A 20,734-nucleotide genomic window follows, 5' to 3' on the forward strand; every position below is an offset into this window, starting at 1 on the left:
GTGACCCGCCTATCACTCAAGCTGTTGACTCTCAGAAACTTGTCTTCTGATTCTGTTGTGGCTTTGGGGCTGCCAGACCTCTTCATGTCAGAGTTTCCTCCAGTTTCCAAGTGCCTTTTGATAGTGTAGGAAACTGTACTCAGTAACACCGTGGCTTTCTTTGCAATTTCTCTAAAGGAAAGACCTACACTTTTAAGGGTTATAATGGTCTGTCTGTCTTCCTTTGTTAATTTCCTTTTTTCTCGCCATTATGATAGCAATATACTACTTCCTGCAGTACAATACTGTCCAAATAATGCTTAAGAGGGTGTAGTAACACAGTCTGTTCCAACACTGCTTTTATACAGACAGAGGGTTTGTAAGTAATCAACAAAAGTTGGGACACCTGTAGGAATTGTTAGCATCAACTTTCAAGGCTTAATTTACTTCCATTGCTGCAGAACAGCTGTAAGTTGTTAACCCATTACTTGTTCCCTGAAAAAGGCCTTTTTGCATAACTCTGAAATGTACATTATTTTTTCAGTTTGATCTTTGCCTTGCCTACAGTTTACAAAAGCCAAACTGCCATTTACAGCAGGCGTCATTTTCAAAGAAGTGGCTGAAAAAATGACCCAAACTCTGCTCCTTTTCAAAGACTGCATTGCAGTGAAAAAACTGTGTCAAGAAACACCAAGGATTTAGGTGCTATCTTTACAGTGAAACTGTTCAAGCAGCAATAAATGCACCGTTTGTAAACTTAATGTGCGGCGAGAGCACTGACCACAGTGACAAGAGTCAAATAATAATTTATCATCGTTTTGTGAATGTTGATGCAGGTGAAATTCGCTCTGAGTTTTTGAGCTTAATTGACATAACCGAGCGTTGTAATGCACAAAATCTGAGTGAAGCCATTGTTGGTTGTTTGGAAAATGACCGAAACAAGTACTCTGTAGAGAAAATTGTGGGATTTACATCGGACGGGGCATCTGTAATGCTAGCCCAACGTGAAAGTGTTTCAAGGCACCCACAGCAAGCCCTCTCTTTGTGCCAGGACTTCCTGGAATTGGTGCGCTCCTCCTGGAGCAACCCAGCGTCTGCACCCTCAGCCTCCAGAACAGCAGAGTCTCTGCTGCATACTGCAGGAGCCCAAGAAACAGGCCTAGGCACATTCCCCACTATCGGGGACATGGTCACGGTATTGGTGCAAGGTTCCACCTTCACCAGGGGGAATAAGGACCCAACCTGCCCGTGTAAGCCTTGCAGAACAACAGATGCCATGCTCAATAAGGCATATGCATCGGCAGCGCTGTCAGTAAGAGCAGAAAACACCATGGCGATACTGGTGCTCTGTCAAAACCAGTTAGTGGAGAGGCTGCAGGAAAGATCCACAGAGGCAGACATAGGGGAGCTCCAGGCAGTGGCAAAGGCGATGATTGACCTAATGGGGGAGTTAGGCCAGGCATCCGGGAGGTCACTGGTGGCATTTGTGGGTGACCCAAGCCAAGGTCGTGGAGACCGGAATGGTGGCATTACTGGTTGCCCCCATTACACCGGGCCAGACTTTTGGGGCAACCATTGATGTGAGCCTTGAGAGGTCCCACAAGGCCACGGAGGTTGCCTCCAAATTCTCACGCCTTTTGGCTTGCCATCAGCGCCCAAGGTGTCATTCGCAGCCTGCTGGGGTAAAAGGGCCTGAACACTGCCCTCCACCCCAGAGCAGACAAGCAGGCAGAGGCAGAGCCGGCATCAAGGGACCAGTTTGCAAGTGAAGTTTTTTTTATGATAAGTGGACTGGATGTTCACAATGTCTGCAATGCATCTTGGGGTATTTTTAAGCTGGCAGTGCTTAGAGGATTGTTCTGTTTTTGTCAGCATGTGTTTCATTTTTTATCTCTTTGTATTGCTATGGAAGCAGCACTGGAGGATTATTCTGCCTGGATTTCTAAGTGCCCTTGTTTCTTTCATTACTTAGTGTTTTTTGTTTGTGACCAAGCTTTACAGACGCAACACTACCAACCAACTACACAAAATCAGGCGTGAAACTTCACTTTCTCCTCATCTAGCTACAAAGGTCGAAGTGTGTGGTTTGTTTCCTGTGTGCAGACCAGCTGAGTTCCCCTGTTGTTCACCCTGCAGTTTAGCAAGTGAACCGACCTCCCCTCTTCAGCTGGACTCAGTTGGGTTTGTTTGCCAAGTTAGCTTTGTTGCTGACACTCCACTCCAATGGAGACGTGCTGAGTGCAGACCCAACCCACTAATGAACTTGGTGTGAACACTAGACACAGCTCTGCTGAACTTCACCCAGTTCACTGCTTATTCAGGTGCAGGAGCTTAGCTAACAGTGGATCACATCTTCTGGTGCTTTTGCATTGGGAGGTTTAGCCAGTTTCACATTCCAGTGAGTGGAGGTCTGTGCACAGTAACTAACAGGTGTGCTCTTTTCTTTGTAACCCTCTTTCTCGAATGCATTTTGAAATGAAGGTTTAGGTACACAGGCTGCATGTTTGCGTGTGTCTGGACCTGCATTAGGGGTTTTGGTCTCTGGTTTTATCCGATACAGCCTAATTTCTACTGCCCTGATAGTTGTGAACTTGACAGATCAATGTGATGAATGAAAATATATTGAAATCCAAAGTGTTACATGTTGTATTAAAAGTATGATCCATTCATACCCTCTACTCTGTGTGTGTGTGTGTGAGCTGCAAATATTTTACAGTAGAGTTTGCCTTACTTGCCTTTTACCTCTGTCTTAAAAAAATGTTTTTAAATGCCTTCAAGTCAAATAAGTTAATAAAGACATGTTGTCAAGGTGTTGGTCTCCTTGGCTGAATAGTTGAAAGAAAAGTCAAGTGAAAAGTCAAATACACTCAACAAAAACTTAAAGGCAACATGTAAAGTGTTGCTCCCATGTTTCATGAGCTGAAATAAAAGATCCCAGAAATTTTCCATACACACAAAAAGCTTATTTCTCTCAAATGTTGTTGCACAAATTTGTTACATCCCTGTTAGTGAGCATTTCTCCTTTGCCAAGATAATCCATCCACCAGACAGGTGTGGCATATCAAGAAGCTGATTAACATGATCATTACACAGGTGCACCTTCTGCTTGGGACAATAAAAGGCCACTCTAAAATGTTGTCACACAACACAATGCCACAGATGTCTCAAGTTTTGAGGGAGCGTGCAATTGGCATGTTGAATGCAGGAATGTCCACCAGAGCTGTTGCCAGAGAATTGAATGTTCAACATCGTTTTAGAGAATTTGGCAGTACGTCCAACCGGCCTCACAACCGCAGAGCATGTGTAACCACGCCAGCCCAGGACCTCCACATCCGGCTTCTTCACCTGCAGGATCGTCTGAGACCAGCCACCCAGACAGCTGATGAAATTGTGGGTTTGCACAACTGAAGAATTTCTGCACAAACTGTCAGAAACCGTCTCAGGGAAGCTCATGTGCGTGCTTGTCGTCCTCACCAGGGTCTTGACCTGACTGCAGCTCAGCGTCGTAACAGACTTCAGTGGGCAAATGTTCACCTTTGATGGCCACTGGCACGCTGGAGAAATGTAAATGGTATTGCTACACTGTAAGATTGTAGCCAGCAGGTGGTATTTACAAGGGAAAGCCGATCTCCAACAACCCTTACAGTGAGGTGGACTGAACTGCATTTTTTTGTTTTTTCCCAGCAGGGGGAAGAAAAAAAATGCTCAGTGTTGGAGTTCTGACTTTCGGTTCTGAATTTCTTCAATGGTGACAACAAAAATTGGACAGAAACACTGGAAAACCTGCTACATGCAGCAGACACTTTTGTGACATCCATATGACTGATTGAAATGTTATCCCTGACATGTATTCTGTGATGTGTAAAAGATGCAAATCCCTGACACAAGTCCATTTCAGTCACGATGGGACCACAGACCTGATAGACTTTGATAGAGGGCTGATAAGAGGTGCTTGGTTGGCAGGTCATTCCTTTTTTCCAGAAGGCACAAATTACTACTGAGGCTTTTTCACAAGGAACAGTCTCTAAAGTTATGTGACTCAGACTTGACTGCAGATTTCCACCCCCAATACAACACAACCTGAAGGCTTTAGAGGCTGGTAATCATTGAGGAATGGTCCCGTATCCCTCCAGCACAATTTGAAAAGCACCTTGCAGAATCGCTATCTGCCACGTCCAATCAGTGCCGTGGTGGCTGCCCATGGAGGCCTTACACCATATTGACAATGCTTTGGCAGAAGTTCTGTTTTGTGTACAGATAATAAAAAACCTTTTGTCAGTAAGCAGATTTATTTAAAATACAAAATAAATGACCCAGACAATGAAGTGTCAATCATTTGTGTTTAGTGTTATTTGTCCTGATTTGCTTACAGCTAATATTTAGTTTTATATTTTGATTTATTGCAGATTATATAATCTATTCAGTTGTCATAACACATAATACATGCTGTTACTACCATGTTTTTAATCATAATTAAAATAAAGTTTCTGGCTCCAGTTTGAATTGCTTCTTTTATATTAAATATATATGTTTCTTAAGTGCAGAATGGTATCTAATTATTCTGTTGGGCATTTATTAAGTTGAGCATATGAAGTGGACAGGGTGTGCTTGAGTTGTGTCTGCCTTTCTCCTGCTTTAACAAATTTGCTTTGAAACTATTTCATGCAAAGCATGTTAAAGTCTCTTGAAATCTAAATGCAATATTAATGTTGTATTTTAAACATGCGCTGGCAGTGTGGAACAGTTACGTTTATTAGAATCAATTCTGCTGGGCTGCAGTTTTCTTTTTTATGCTGGCTGTGTTTAACAGCTTTGAATTGGGGTAAAACATTAAGATATGAAAAGTGTTGTCAGTCACAATAGAATAATACTATTCTTCTGCTACTGGTGGCTTCAGGGGACCCCAAGACCTCTGTTTTTTTTTTCTGCCTCCCCATTTTTTTTGACCGGCAGCTGCCACTGTTAATGAGACATGATGGATTGAGAGTATATAGTGTGGGCTGGGTAGTATTGAGGAGGGGGTGCTGGAGATGAACTATGCTGGAGCTGGGAGCTGTAAGTTGGTAGCTGTGTGCTGTGCCATGTGAGAAGCTGAGAAACCAGATTGCAACTCAAGCTGTGGACTTGGAGGATTGGAGCTGTGTGAGATCACTAGGAGCAGTAGTTGAGGATCAGTGGGTTTCCTACCTGGAAGCAGTGTGTTCATGAGCAGTGAGATATACACCCCTTCCCTTTAGACCTCTCTCCCTCTCTCTTTCTCAAGCACTTAGCCTGGGTAGACTGGCTGCATGGGGATTTCATGGGTTTTAAATGGGATGTTTTAGACTCTTTTAGGGGCTGTTAGCTTTACTAACCATCTGGAAGTGTCTGATAGCTTGATCGAGAAGCGACTGAAATCATTTGAACCCGAGCTTTCACTCTCAAGACAACAGAGTCCCACGGGTTCGTGCCAGCTGGACATGCGGAAGGTGTGAAAAACTTGCTTGTATTTTCTCCCACAATATTGTACTATCTCTTTCCATTCATTATGTAACTTTGTTATATTTTTGGTGTTTGTTTGTCCAGTGCGGACATTTCAGTTCTTCTATACTTTACCCCCTCAGCCTCTAGGAGGATTCAGGACTGTACCTGTAGTGTTCTTTGAGCAGCTTCACAATAGTATTACCCTGCTATCATTGGCTCCTTCAACTGGCAGGCAAACCTTTGAAAGATACAATAGGCTGAATCACTTTGTTTTATTCCTTCTTACATCACACCCAGCAGTGACTGGACAAAGACCAGTATGAAACAGGCTGCTCTACTGCTATTGTTTAGTTAAAGCAACACTGTGTGGTCATTGTTATAGTAGAATATATTTTATGTGTGTTTAACATTTTCTTCAGTTAGTTTATATTCATTTCAGAAGTAGGTGCCGAACAAAATAATTATTGAAAATTAAAACGTGTACAAATCATTTAAATAAAAAGTACATGAAAAAAGGTTTGCATTAATTGAAGTACAGAAACATAAAAAAAGGTTATTAAAATGGTGCTTATTTACATGCATGTTTTTGTTTTAATTTAAAACCCGATTATGAAGATTTTTGACCTGGAACAGTACTTTGAATAATAATAAAAAAAAACTAAACAGAAACGTAATAAATAATAATTAATAAACTTCTCACCCTCTAAAAAACTTGATTTAACTTGCTTTAAACCACCATCTTTTAAATAGCGTCTTTAACAAAACAATGCTTGGAAAAGTCCTCAAGGTTATGTGAATAGGGCCCTACATTCCCAATAGAACCACGCCAAGTGAAAAGAATTGCTTTCAATCAGGCTCTGCGCAGCTGCACAGTGTGTCCTGAAGAGGGAGACAAAGGCCAGGCTTATAACACGTTTCTGTTTTTTTTTCCACTGTGGGCAGATTGCACATGTACAGTGGCTTGCGAAAGTATTGACCCCCCTTGGCATTTTTCCTATTTTGTTGCCTTACAACCTGGAATTAAAATGGATTTTTTGGGGGTTTGTTTCATTTGATTTACACAACATGCCTACCACTTTGAAGATGCAAAATATTTTTTTATTGTGAAACAAACAAGAAATAAGACAAAAAAACAGAAAACTTGAGCGTGCATAAGTATTCACCCCACCAAAGTCAATACTTTGTAGAGCCACCTTTTGCAGCAATTACAGCTGCAAGTCTCTTGGGTTATGTATCTATAAGCTTGGCACATCTAGCCACTGGGATTTTTGCCCATTCTTCAAGGCAAAACTGCTCCAGCTCCTTCAAGTTGGATGGGTTCCGCTGGTGTACAGCAGTCTTTAAGACATACCACAGATTCTCAATTGGATTGAGGTCTGGGCTTTGACTAGGTCATTAAGACATTTAAATGTTTCCCCTTAAACCACTCGAGTGTTGCTTTAGCAGTATGCTTAGGGTCATTGTCCTGCTGGAAGGTGAACCTCTGTCCCAGTCTCAAATCTCTGGAAGACTGAAACAGGTTTCCCTCAAGAATTTCCCTGTATTTAGCGCCATCCATCATTCCTTCAATTCTGACCAGTTTCCCAGTCCCTGCCGATGAAAAACATCCCCACAGCATGATGCTGCCACCACCATGCTTCACTGTGGGGATGGTGTTCTCGGGGTGATGAGAGGTGTTGGGTTTGCGCCAGACATAGCGTTTTCTTTGATGGCCAAAAAGCTCAATTTTAGTCTCATCTGACCAGAGTACCTTCTTCCATATGTCTGGGGAGTCTCCCACATGCCTTTTGGCAAACACCAAACGTGTTTGCTTATTTTTTTCTTTAAGCAATGGCCACTCTTCCGTAAAGCCCAGCTCTGTGGAGTGTACGGCTTAAAGTGGTCCTATGGACAGATGATACAATCTCCGCTGTGGAGCTTTGCAGCTCCTTCAGGGTTATCTTTGGTCTCTTTGTTGCCTCTCTGATTAATGCCCTCCTTGCCTGGTCCGTGAGTTTTGGTGGGCGGTCCTCTCTTGCCAGGTTTGTTGTGGTGCCATATTCTTTCAATTTTTTAATAATGGCTTTAATGGTGCTCCGTGGGATGTTCAAAGTTTCGGATATTTTTTTATAACCCAACCCTGATCTGTACTTCTCCACAACTTTGTCCCTGACCTGTTTGGAGAGCTCCTTGGTCTTCATGGTGCCGCTTGCTTGGTGGTGCCCCTTGCTTAGTGGTGTTGCAGACTCTGGGGCCTTTCAGAACAGGTGTATATATACTGAGATCATGTGACAGATCATGTGACACTTAGATTGCACACAGGTGGACTTTATTTAACTAATTATCACTTCTGAAGGTAATTGGTTGCACCATTCTTATTTAGAGGCTTAATAGCAAAGGGGGTGAATACATATGCACGCACCACTTTTAATTATTTATTTTTTAGAATTTTTTGAAACAAGTTATTTTTTTCATTTCACTTCACCAATTTGGACTATTTTGTGTATGTCCATTACATGAAATCCAAATAAAAACCTTTTAATTCCAGGTTGTAAGGCAACAAAATAGGAAAAATGCCAAGGGGGGTCAATACTTTCGCAAGCCACTGTAAAATGTTTAACTGTGATTTATGTTATCCATGGAAATGTCTTCTTTCGTGTGGTGATATTTGACTCACATTATTGTTCAAATGAGCAAAAATAAATAAATATTGAAACTGCCTAATGAGTAGACCAACTGCATCTAACATTTCAGAAAGACAATGAGATCATATATATATATATATATATATATATATATAAACAGGGGAAAAAGGCTTTATCTACTGATTGCCTGTACAAAAGTGTGAGAGAAGACACAGGGTTTATAAATTTGATAGAGGGCTGATAAGAGGTGCTTGGTTGGCAGGTGCTTCCGTTTTCAAGCAGGCACAAATTACTGCTGAGGCTTTTTAACAAGGAACAGTCTCAGAAGTGATATGACTCTCTACCTGCCACGTCCAATCAGTGCCATGCTGGCTGCCCATGGAGGCCCTACACCATGACACTGCTGTGGCAGGTGTTTCTAATTTGTTTGTACAAACAATGAAAAACCTTTTTCAATATGCAGATTAAAATAAAAAATAAATGACCCATACAATGAAGTGTAAATCATGTGTGTTTAATGTGATTTGTCCTGGTTTAGTTACAGCTAATATAAAATTATAAAAAACATTATAATTAATCTTTAAGCATCTAGAACATGTTAATACAGTATTTAAAAATGACACCTTCATATAAAGTGTAACCATAAACTTCAATAACTAAACTAACTAACTAAGTTCAAGCTCTATTCAGCTACTGTAGACAGGAATCTGCTAGAAACTATATTGACATGCCTTTGACATGGCAAGTATTGTGAGCTGCTATTTACACGACCTGACATTGATAGGGATTGGAGCTGGCAAAATAATCCCATGCATCTCAGCAGCTGTGCACTTCCATTCGTTGTATAGGTCTCATATGTGCAGGGTTGAAAGAAACACCTGCTATAGTAAAACACACCCTGAGAATAAGCTATAGAAACTGAGAACTTTCTTTAACCTAAGGTAGCACCAGATCTCTGTAGCTAATGGAAGTGCAATATAGGTACACATTCTGTAATTATTTAGTTAGCTACAATCACCTTAAGAGATACTTATCAGTACTTCTTGTGGGAATTATAGCTAGTTCTTTTGGCATATTGTTACAGTGGAATCATAGCAATCAAGCCTAAACCCAGGATAGAGCGGCTCAGTGAATGTGGTTTGGAATCTGTGCAGGAGGGTCATTGTGTCAGAGACTCCATAAAATGACAGAATGCCGGCATTAAAGTCCAGATACACTCCTATTCTGGGGAAGTGGGGGGCAGTTATTGCAGTTTCATTGTTATTATGTTGTGCGGTGTAACTAAAACCAGAGCAGCACAAACTCCAGGACTTGTCATTGAATCCAAGGAGACAGGAATCATCCCCTCCTTTCCTGCTGATTCCACTATATGTGACTCCTATATCAGCCTCTTCCCCATTCCACTCAATCTCCCAGTAACAGTGAGTCCCAGTCAAACCCTCTCTGCAAAGCACTTGGGCATAGCTGTCAAATCTCTCTGGGTGATCAGAACATCGCTGGCCCTTTCCCCATGTCACTTTTCTGTTCCCTTCAGACAGACAGAGCTGTATATGTGCTGTGTTGGGGTCCAGTGTGAGCTGACAGGAATCTGATTGAAGAGAAGAGGACAGTTAAAGAGAGATGGCTAGAAAAGTCAAATCACTGAAAAAATCTCCACTAGGTATTTGTTGCCATTTTCTCCACTCAGACCTTTCTCTCCCTAAATGTCTTGGTATCCGTGATTAGTGTTAGCTCTTCTCACAATGGAGTGACACATCTTTCAATCAAATGTTTCAGTGTAAACAGACTTACATTTTAAAAACTCAGCTCTGTTCCTTGGCTCTGGATCCTGCAGACAGTAAACTGCAACTTCATTCACTGGGGAGAAAAAAGAGAGAGAAATAGAATTGAAACATGTGAATTAATACACAACACACACAAGACTCCAAACAGCAATCTGAAAAGAAAGAAGACTTATTCACGGCTTTTCAGGGTGTAAAAATCTATATTTCAAGATGTTCATGATTACAATGAATATGTATTCCTTCCGTATCGGTGCAGCAGCCAAAGTCAATGTGAACATGCCTGCCAACTGCACTGGAGTCTTGTGTTCGTTCTTCTCCATCACATATCTTTGCCCAACAGTATGGTGTCCATATGAGGACACCCTTGTGCATCAAACATACAACAGTCATTGTCTGCTCCATCCTCAAACCACTCCCTCCTCCCTCCTCCCTGTGCCTTCATGCTCCCTGATCCCTACTCCTTGCTGCCTCTACAAGGAACAGGGAGGAGGGAGCATGGAAGAGGGAGTAGAGAAAATGGATTTGAAACATTTGGATTAATACATAGCACACACAAGACTCCAAACATCAATCTGCCATGCTCTTAATCTTTAAAGACAAAGTGTATCTGTTCAGTTTATCAGTGTAGCAAATGACCCAGCTAACTCCACCCTCATCAGGAATCTTTCACAAAAGAACTAATCTAATACATCTCCAGCCACTCTTTTACTGAGGTGTTAGGTCAGGGGTGGCTAACCCTGGTCCTGGAGAGCCACAATGCAGCAGGTTTTACAGGTAACCCTTAAATCACCCATTTCTAAAGACTAGGAACAATTTCATTTTGACTAGTTAAGCAGGTCATTTGTTCAATTAAGTAATTTAGAAATAATTTGGAACAAAAACCTGAACACCCTGCAGCTCTCCTGGACCAGAGCTGACCACTCCTGATTTAATTGAACACATGAAGTTGCTAAATTGATCAAAAACTTGCATTCTTCAGAGATTGATTTAAGGGTTACTTCTCAAACCTGCAGGATTGTGGCTCTCCAGGACCAGGGTTGGCCACCCCTGCATTACGTCCTTCCAAAAAGGGAGAATGTTTCTGGAGTCAAATTCTTTTACTGGAAGAAAATTCTTACCTTTCAAAGTTCTAGCACGCCTCCTAGATCCCAGGGCATAAACTGCTTTTTCATTCACTAAATAAAATACAGAAAACTGTTTTAAACCAAAGACTTTACTGCAGAGGATTTGGAATACAAACATGACCAGACCTCCAATTCCTATAAATCTTTCATAAGAAATTGCAGGACTATAAGTTAGCATCCTATATGGAATGAAAGTGTTTTTTAACCCTTTGCGGTCCGACATTACAAGTTTCCCTTTCCAGTCCAATGTCGGACCCTGTCCGACATCATCACAAAGACGAAAAGTACAGGTCTCTAGTTGATTTTTCTCTGGAAAAAGCAGAGAAAACCTTTCAATGGCCGAGTGAGACCGATAGGAGCTGAATGAAGCCAAAAAAGGGCATATCTGATAGCCCCATGCACCACAGAGATAACACAGACATAAACAAAGGAGACAGCTGCTTCTTCATCCAGTGCTCAAAGAATATCACAGACATTTGTAGAGATTTTTGAGATGTTATAGTAATAAAATAATGACTTGGATTGCATTATTGAAAAGTTTGGTGATAAAGCGAGTGATCAGGAGAGGATTTATCAGTATGCACGTCTTTAAAGAGGTATGTGAAAAATACAGCGAACAAGGGGTGAGGCTTGGCTGGAGATATAGTACAGAGTGTTCTTTTGCAATTCAATGCCTTTTAACCCTGTTTTATTCTGAAAATATATATATATATATATTTAAAACAAAAACAACACGTGTGAAAATAAATTGGACTTGACACGCCTGACAAGCCCTGAATAAATGGATAGCAAACGATTAATGTTTGAATGCCCAAGGATCTGTTCTTGGGCCACTTCTCTTCACTAATTACATGCTTCCCTTGGTTCACCTCATCTCACCTCACAACAGTCATTGTCTTCTCCATCCTCAAACCACTCCCTCCTCCCTGCTCCCTCCTCCTCCCTGTGCCTTCATGCTCCCTGATCCCTACTCCTTGCTGTTTCTACAAGGAGCAGGGAGGAGGGAGCATGGAAGAGGGAGCAGGGAGGGAGCAGGGTGGATGAGGGAGTAGAGAAAATGGATTTGAAACATTTGGATTAATACATAGCACACACAAGACTCCAAACATCAATCTGTCATGCTCTTAATCTTTAAAGACAAAGTGTATCTGTTCAGTTTATCAGTGTAGCAAATGACCCAGCTAACTCCACCCTCATCAGGAATCTTTCACAAAAGAACTAATCTAATACATCTCCAGCCACTCTTTTACTGAGGTGTTAGGTCAGGGGTGGCTAACCCTGGTCCTGGAGAGCCACAATGCAGCAGGTTTTACAGGTAACCCTTAAATCACCCATTTCTAAAGACTAGGAACAATTTCATTTTGACTAGTTAAGCAAGTCATGTGTTCAATTAAGTAATTTGGAAATAATTTGGAACAAAAACCTGAACACCCTGCAGCTCTCCTGGACCAGAGCTGACCACTCCTGATTTAATTGAACACATGAAGTTGCTAAATTGATCAAAAACTTGCATTCTTCAGAGATTGATGATTTAAGGGTTACTTCTCAAACCTGCGGGATTGTGGCTCTCCAGGACCAGGGTTGGCCACCCCTGCATTATGTCCTTCCAAAAAGGGAGAATGTTTCTGGAGTCAAATTCTTTTACTGGAAGAAAATTCTTACCTTTCAAAGTTCTAGCACGCCTCCTAGATCCCAGGGCATAAACCGCTTTTTCATTCACTAAATAAAATACAGAAAACTGTTTTAAACCAAAGACTTTACTGCAGAGGATTTGGAATACAAACATGACCAGACCTCCAATTCCTATAAATCTTTCATAAGAAATTGCAGGACTATAAGTTAGCATCCTATATGGAATGAAAGTGTTTTTTAACCCTTTGTGGTCCGACATTACAATTTTCTTCCTTTAGGAGCCGAATGAAGCCAAAAGGGCATATCTGATAGCCCCATGCACCACAGAGATAACACGGACATAAACAAAGGAGATAGCTGCTTCTTCATCCAGTGCTCAAAGAATATCACAGACATTTGCAGAGATTTTTGAGATGTTATAGTAATAAAATAATGACTTGTACACCGTTCACACTTACTGAGCTGGCCTTGGGCCATCTCTGGGCCGCCTCAAATTTCCGTTCACAGTTGAGGTTTTAGGGGGCCAAAGTGCGTTCACATGTGTGGCTGAAAAGGAAGCCTGAATTGTGGTGAAGTGCTTGTCGGGAAAGATCTACAAAGATCTCCGTCTTTTTGATGATGTTGGACAGGGTCCGACATCAGACTGGAAAGGGAAAATTGTAATGTCAGACCTGGTCCGACATAGGACCGCAAAGGGTTAATAATAAACTTTATATAGCGCCTTTTATAGTGGACCACCATCACAAAGTGCTTTACAAGATACAAGACTAGGATGTGTGAACTATATATCAGTTGCAGAGTCACTTACAACAACGTCTCACCCAAAAGACAGAGTACAAGGAGGTTAAGTGACTTGCTCGGGGTCACACAGTGAGTCAGGGGCTCAGCTGGGATTGTTACAAGCCCATTTCTTTAACCACTGGACCACACAGCCTCTTTATGTATTATGCTACTATCATGTATTATGCTACTATCATGTATTATGCACTTTACACTGTATTTAATGTATTATGCGTTGCTTTTTTTAACTGTATATCATGTATTATGCATTTCTTTGTATTTAAAGTATTATGGATTCTCTTGTTGCTTGTAAAGTGTGTTGTGATGGTGGCCCTCTATGAAAGGCGCTATGTAAAATAAAGATTGATTAATTGATGTCTGTCTTTCTTCGAATGTGATTGTGTTGTTTTCTCATATAGTGTCTTTAGAAACTATCTTCCTTCCTGCTATCATCACTGAGGGTGTCACTGTAAATGAGGTGGGGCATATCAACCTGCGGAAATCATTTGAAATAATACATCTGCAATACTCGTATAGCCAACAATCTGCAAGTGGTCTTAATTAATGTCTTGCAAGTCTTGTCCCTCCTCAAGCCATGGTCTATTTGAGAAATCTCTACCAAAGGAATCTATTTCACACTAACCTGTTTTGTTTAAGTTTTCTAATTCCCCCTTGCAGAAGTCCTCAATATGGTCTTTAAGTTCAAACACAGCTTTCCTCACAGCCCCAAAAGAGATATCTGTATTGATAGTAACGCTGGGTAAGTCTCCAGCTTCAGGAGGGGCACAGAGAGACTGGACATTCTACAACAGGAAAGTGGAGAAAAATGGGAAAATATCAGTGAAACAGAATGGGGTCCAAAACATTCCTGGGGAAAAGCAAGGATTCATTCAATTGGAAAGGTCTGTCTGAAACCATCACAGTTATTTTCTAACAAGCAGTGATTTTACCTGTAGAAAATGGATGTGATCCTCTGTCTCTGAAAGCTGTTTCAGATCAGTGTTTCTCCTCCTTAGCTCAGCAATCTCCTGCTCCAGTTTCTTCATTCGTCCTTCAGCCTGATTCACTACAGCCTTCTCGTTAGCTCCAATAAGCTCAATAACCTCAGTGTGGATCTTCTCAACGGATCTGATCAGCTCAGTAAAGATCTTCTCACTTTCCTTTATTTCTATGCATGCAGATCTCTGAGTGAAAAAAGACTTGTTTAGAAATTATATAAAAAACAAGTAGTGATATTTTGTAGATTTGTGCAACTCCATTTATCAGTTTAGAAATTTGTTCTAATGGGTGTCTAAATGGAACTGAAAAAAATTGGAATACACAAAAAACAAACAAAAAGGGGAGACATCGCTGCAAAGTGCATTCAAGCAAGTATTTTGAAATTAGTTTAGATTACACTAAAGACAAACAAAAAGCAAAGTTACTGTAGTTTGTGTCTTCAGTCTGAGCTAAAACAATGTTTTATATTTGTGTCTTGTCAATACCCACTTTCAGTGACTCCACAGCCTGTTTCAGCTCCTCCACTTCTTTCAGTCTCTCCTGGATTCTCTGTTGTATTTCAGTCTGTGCCTCTCCCAGCTGCTTCTATGTAGAAACACAGTGACAGTGACATTTCTGATGGGACACTGGGTGATATCATGTCACACCCAATCCAGACTATTTCAGATAAGGCTGTATTATTCACACCTCTTCTGTTTTTAGATTTGGATCACTTTAGGGAGCCAATAAACACTTACGGAACTAAAATAAACATTTTTAAGTTTACGCAAAGTAAAACACAGTTATTATTAGTTAATTGATCTTCGTAATTAATCCAGGACAACACATTCGGCAGAACTAGATACAGGGTTAAGCGTTGTAAGAAAGCCTCAGGCTACATGTGAGGCCTATGTTGTTGCTTTTGATAATTAATTTAAAACATCATCTGAGCAGAGACATATTCTATAATGAGTACAATTAATAGAATGTAATGCTTTCTTATTCTTTCTGTGCTTATTTGTTTACATTTGTTTTTACGTTTACATTTGCTAAATACGGTGTTATATACAAAGAATGACTGATTGCTAATCACAAATCAAGGATTATCTGTTTAATCCAAGATTATGCATGTATGCAGTGTAATGTAACTGTGATTACAATATAACCCCAGATGAACTAACCCTAGTTTAGCACTAAACTGAGTTTTGTTAATCCACGTTGGAGAATTCAACCCTAAGTGTCAATATCTAAAGGTATGCTATTGAAACTGTCACAATAATTCTTACTTAAATAGAATGTAGTACATTTTCATTGTGTCTTCCCCTGCTTTTGTGATGTTTTCAGTGATTCGGACCTGTCTTATTGCAATACTTTTCCTAATGAGTCTGTGTTATGGAGCCTTAACCTGAGTTCAGAAGCTGCTCTTCAGCCTTATTGCCAGTCATAGACATCTGCAGACAAGCTAGAGCAGACAACATGCCTGCACAGTGGAAAAAGCCAACACCATCTGTGTACAGCTGCCAGTAATACAACCAGAAACTTGATTTACAGCACCTGTCCACTAGATGGCACTGGCTCTTACTACTAACTGAGATTGTTGCTGATCTAGCATGTGTTACATTACATATGCTTCTGACAGGCAACTAGACAACTGAAGCTGCTTTCTCTTTAATGTATGTTGCATTTAATATTTGTTTGGACCACATGTTTGTTTTTTTTAATGGTTGAATGTAGGTAGCAGGCTTTATCTTTACACGACTTAACCAATTTAACAATGATATCATAACAATGACATGACAATGAAACATATTCTTTTTATAAAAACAAAACATGATAAATAAATTGTTGCATTAAAATAGTCCAAATGAAAAGAAATTGAACCTTCAAATAGACATAGAAACTCCAAATAAACCTCACACTATAGATAAATATAAACTACAATGTTTAGGCAGAGAAAGTAAACAAGGTCTCAATACAATATTACAATCTAATTGATCAGATGTGAAACTGTGTGGTCTTGTAAACACAGATGTTAAATATTCCTGGGAATTCTAATCTTCTAGGATAGCTACAAGGAAATGGTTCAAACCCTTACCTGCTTCACAGTCCTTTGTGTCTCAGCTGAGACTGTATCATGGCTCCTGTGTTCATTTTGTGTACACAACAAGCAAATACACATCTCATCAGTTCTACAGAAGACCTCCAAAACTCGTTAGTGTTCAGCACAAAGCTTCTGCTCCAGATTTCCAATTGCATTGATCAGCTTGTGTCTTTTGAAAGCAGCAACCTCATAGTATGACTTGACATGTGTTTCACAATAAGTGGCCAGGCACGTCAAACAGGATTTCACAGCTTTGAACTTTCTCCCAGTGCAGAAATCACACAGCATATCTCCAGGTCCAGCATAACCTTGAGCAGGAGGAGGATTGAGTCCTGTCTTCTTTAATTCCTCAACACCTTCAGCCAGCATGATGTTTCTGTGCAGAACAGGCCTTGTGGTAAATGTCTGTCTGCACTGGGGGCAGCTGTAGACACCTGTATGATCAGTCTGATCCCAACAGTTCTTAATACACCCCATACAGTAACTGTGTCCACATGCTGTAGTGACTGGGTCCTTTAATAGCTCCATACACACTGGACAACTGAACTGATCCTCTGACCACAAATTTGAAGCCATTTTTGCTGCAGTGAGACAGAGAGACTGAGGATTTCACAACAAATAAAACTGTTTAAAGCTGTAAGAGGCAGGGTTTGGACTGAGGCCAGGTTTTGACAAACAGGTTGAGCAGAAACTGAGTTGAGTGTCAAGAATGTTACATTTCCTGATATCTCTCCTGCTCAACTCTCTGGTTTCAGTGCACACAAGCCATGCATTCCACACTCTGAGTAGCTCTGTGCTTCAAAACACTAGACCAGAATCTCAGCTGGAACATCTACCAGCACTTCATAAGAAAAAGACACCATAGTAGAGTGTACTAACATGTTCAAGAGAAATATCAAGCTGGAGTGAATCTAGAAACAGTGCAGTGATGCTGGAATGGGTTAACAGGGATATATTGTTTCAAAGATCAGGGAACAATACAGTAATACAATACAATAGGAATAGCCTTCTGTGAAACACCTCAAAGCGCCAGACATGGAATAATAATGATAATCCAAAACCTTGTCGAACAAATAGGATTTCAATCTTGATTTAACAATTGGCCCTGATGCTGAGTTTCTGATGCATTAAGAGGCTGCATGATAGTTTTCTCTGACTTCACAATGTCACGGTGTGGGACGTCATTATGCCCCACTTCCCTTAGCTGTGAGGTCACACAGGTGCTCAGAGCTCTCAGGACAGTGTCCAGCCTCCTGTCTAGAGCAGAGGGAGAGGCAGGAGAAATAGCTGCGCAATATATTGCATCCTGCAGCCACCTCATGCATCTGCTGTGCTCTTATAGTGAGGAGCATCATAGTGAAGTCAGGCATAGCATCGTGAACCTCAAAGCATTTAAGCCATCTGCATGTGGGATTGTGGTGTACAAACTCACTACATCAAGGGAAATAAGGATAAGGTTCTAACTTTGTAACTTGATTTTATAAAGTTGGATAAGATTCTAACTTCGTAACTTGATTTTATAAAGTTGGATTATGAAAACACCTGTATCCCTTAGAGATGAGGGTAGCTCCACCACTAGTGGTCTGATATACTAATCAGTGTAATTTGAGAGAGGTTCAATGAGAGATACAAGACTAGAAACTATGGGATGACCTGGTGGCTTATCAAGTGATTTATGGAGCTCAGGTTGCACATATAGTACAGGCTTAATAGGAGAGTTACTCTTCACATACAGATGTGCATTATCAGACATGCAGCCAGATTCCAATGCAGATTGTGTAAAACAATTTATTTCTGATTTAAAACCTGGATTCCCCATGAAGTGTGATCCTGGGCTTAAATCAGAATATGCGCTTCTGCTGTTTCTGTTGAAATGATACAGAGACAGGGATGGACGTCACAAGAAATGAAACTTCCCTGTGTTTCTGAATTCCAGGAGTTATGTGAAGCTCTCAGAGGCAGGGTTTGGACTGAGGTTTTGATAAACAGGTTCAGCAGAAACTGTGATGTTTGCAACTATTAATTCAATATTTCAAATTCTTACCATTTCACTCATACAATGACTTTACAAGCACATACAAGTGCTTTATAGTTTGGTTGTTTTATAAGTCAGATTAAAAAAATTAAGCTATTACAAATTTAAAAATGCAGCTGTGGCAGGGCAGGGCCCTGTCTGTAAATATTGTTGTGTGGTGATTTGGTGGTGGTTGGCAGGGATGGGGTTAATTTCCTATCCCTGCCAAAATACATGTGAGAATGTGGCTGGAGCTAATTGAGTAATTGCTTTGTTTGTTGGAGGTGTTTTGGGGTGAGTGTTTCTGTGTTGTGAAATTTGTTTTGTTTCAAAGTGAAGGCTCTGCCCAGCCTGAACAGTTTTTGTTTGACCTTTTATTTTTGGCTCTGTGAGCAGTGTTTTGTTTGACTTTTTTTATTTATTTTTGGTTGATTAAAACAGTGCAGCAGCGCTTCAACTGCAGTTTTACTGTCTCCGAGTCTCTGTCCTCCCAGCTATCCTGTCACAGCAGCTCTTTGCAATACATAAATAATAACAATAATGAAGCTCTTTGCAACGCACAGATGTTTGTTCATCCTTTTACACTTTTGTTATCTTTGTGAAATCAGGGCTATATTAAGGGACGGGCCTACAGGGCCCAGGGTCCCCAGAAAACTAGGGGCCCCATAATTATGATCTTACATATATCATCTTCAATTTGTTTTGTTTACAGAGCCTTATGCTTATGTATCATGTGTAAGACCAATAAATACTGTTCACAATTTTAATTTAATAACACTTAACACCCCCCTCTCTTGAAAATGGCTAAGTGTTTTTGATACGTGACCTGCCTGTTTTTAGTGGAGCTGTGTGCTTGCATATTTTAACTGCAGCTGATATGTTAATTAGTAAATCACGGATTTGTCTACCAACCGTCGCTACTCAAGTGGGGGTGATAAACGGAAACAAAAAAAAGAAAAAGGTTTAAAAGAAGCAGCTTTAGTACAACAAAATCCAAAGTTTAGCTTGTTTTTACAAAAAAAAGACAAGCCACTACAAGACAGCTGTGAAGTGGCTGAAAACAACGACGAGGAGCAAGACGACCCGTGGAGCTAGTAATGCTGAGAAACTGCAGGCAAAAGAAAATGCGGTAGAAATGCAACAGCCTCTTAACTGCATTTGAAGCTGCAAAACAAAAGGTATATTTAGGCTGTGCACAGGGTCCCGTGAGTTCTTAATACAGCCCTGGATGAAATGAACAGAAATGCCCCCAGTTCAGTTCTCAATCGTTTTTGGAGGGGAGGGGAGTTAAGTTTTATTCGTCAACAAGTGAAATAACAAGAAGATTGTTTTCTAGGTTCATTTCTCCTGATTTATCATAGTATTAACACTGAGTTTGACTGCTGTGTCTGGTTCTGTACAGGAATATAAGAAGGATGGAACTCCAGCCATTGGAATAGTTGTGTCAATACCCTCGATTCCTCATGAAGTGTGATCCTGGGCTGGAATCAGAATATGTGCTTCTGCTGTTTCTGTTGAAATGATACAGAGACAGGGATGGACATAAAATGAAACTTCCCTGTGTTTCTGAATTCCAGCAGTTATATTTAGCTCTGAGAGGTGGGGTTTTGGACTGAGGCCAAGGTTAGACAAGCAGGCTGAGCAGAGACTGCAGAATCAGTGTGAGAGGGGCGGAGAGGAGAGAGTGGGATAGGACTTTGAGAAAGGCACCCTCTGTCACAGTGCTCCTTCAAGACTAAAGCTTTCTCCCAATGGGACAGGCCCATTCCCAGTAGAGACTCTGAATTCGGGAGGGACACTGGCCACACAAACAATCCCACCTCCTTCCAAGAACCCAGTCCTATATAGGGGACACTTTATGGGTTTGCATGAGAAATCCTGAAGTGAGTTAGAAGAGATCTTTCCTTTCTACTGGAGAGAAATCGAGGACTCTCAGTATATCTGCAGGGACATGTCATGTGTTCTTCATGAGTGATGAAAGGCTTTGAAATGATAAGCTGTGAAGCTCTTTGCTCCTTCATCACACCTGCAGATATATCTGGAATGGACTGACACTTCAGCTTTGGGGTTTCACTTCTCAAAAGACACACAGCCACCACCAGATCCTCTTCACTTGCATTAGCTGGCAAAGTTATTGAAATCAGGCTGTAGTTTGATACTGATTTGTTCTTCTAATCTTGTGGAGTGTTGGAAAGGTGTAGTGATTCAAGCAGCACTATCAATATACTCCAGAGCAAGGGCCCCAAACTATTGAT

At 40.8% G+C, this 20,734-nt stretch overlaps 2 protein-coding genes across 2 annotated transcripts in view; one reads left to right on the plus strand and one right to left on the minus strand.

Moving 5' to 3' along the window:
- Window positions 1-20,734, plus strand: part of LOC121301963 (zinc finger protein 135-like) — a gene marked incomplete at its 5' end in the record, with an annotated part of 125,007 nt that overhangs the window by 73,316 nt on the left and 30,957 nt on the right. The gene's annotated exons all lie outside the window — the stretch shown is intronic.
- LOC121301957 (tripartite motif-containing protein 16-like protein) lies at window positions 8,581-16,722 on the minus strand. The gene is made up of 8 exons (XM_041231698.1): window positions 16,460-16,722; window positions 14,875-14,970; window positions 14,337-14,570; window positions 14,030-14,189; window positions 12,637-12,693; window positions 10,969-11,025; window positions 9,858-9,923; window positions 8,581-9,654 (listed from the first exon to the last, which is right to left on the minus strand). The coding sequence occupies exons 1-8, from the start codon at window positions 16,541-16,543 to the stop codon at window positions 9,125-9,127; spliced, it is 1,284 nt and encodes a 427-aa protein (XP_041087632.1). The 5' UTR covers window positions 16,544-16,722; the 3' UTR covers window positions 8,581-9,124.

The sequence above is a fragment of the Polyodon spathula genome, chromosome 28, assembly GCF_017654505.1.
Source record: "Polyodon spathula isolate WHYD16114869_AA chromosome 28, ASM1765450v1, whole genome shotgun sequence".
NCBI classification, from domain to species: domain Eukaryota; kingdom Metazoa; phylum Chordata; class Actinopteri; order Acipenseriformes; family Polyodontidae; genus Polyodon; species Polyodon spathula.

Excerpts from the sequence above, each read along its gene's own strand:
- LOC121301957 (XM_041231698.1), bottom strand. The coding sequence starts at position 16,543 with ATGTGTATTTGCTTGTTGTGTACACAAAATGAACACAGGAGCCATGAT. Across the intron at positions 14,971-16,459 it reads CACAAAGGACTGTGAAGCAG|AAGCAGCTGGGAGAGGCACA; the intron begins GTAAGGGTTTGA and ends GTTTCTACATAG. Across the intron at positions 14,571-14,874 it reads AGGCTGTGGAGTCACTGAAA|AGATCTGCATGCATAGAAAT; the intron begins GTGGGTATTGAC and ends TTTTTCACTCAG.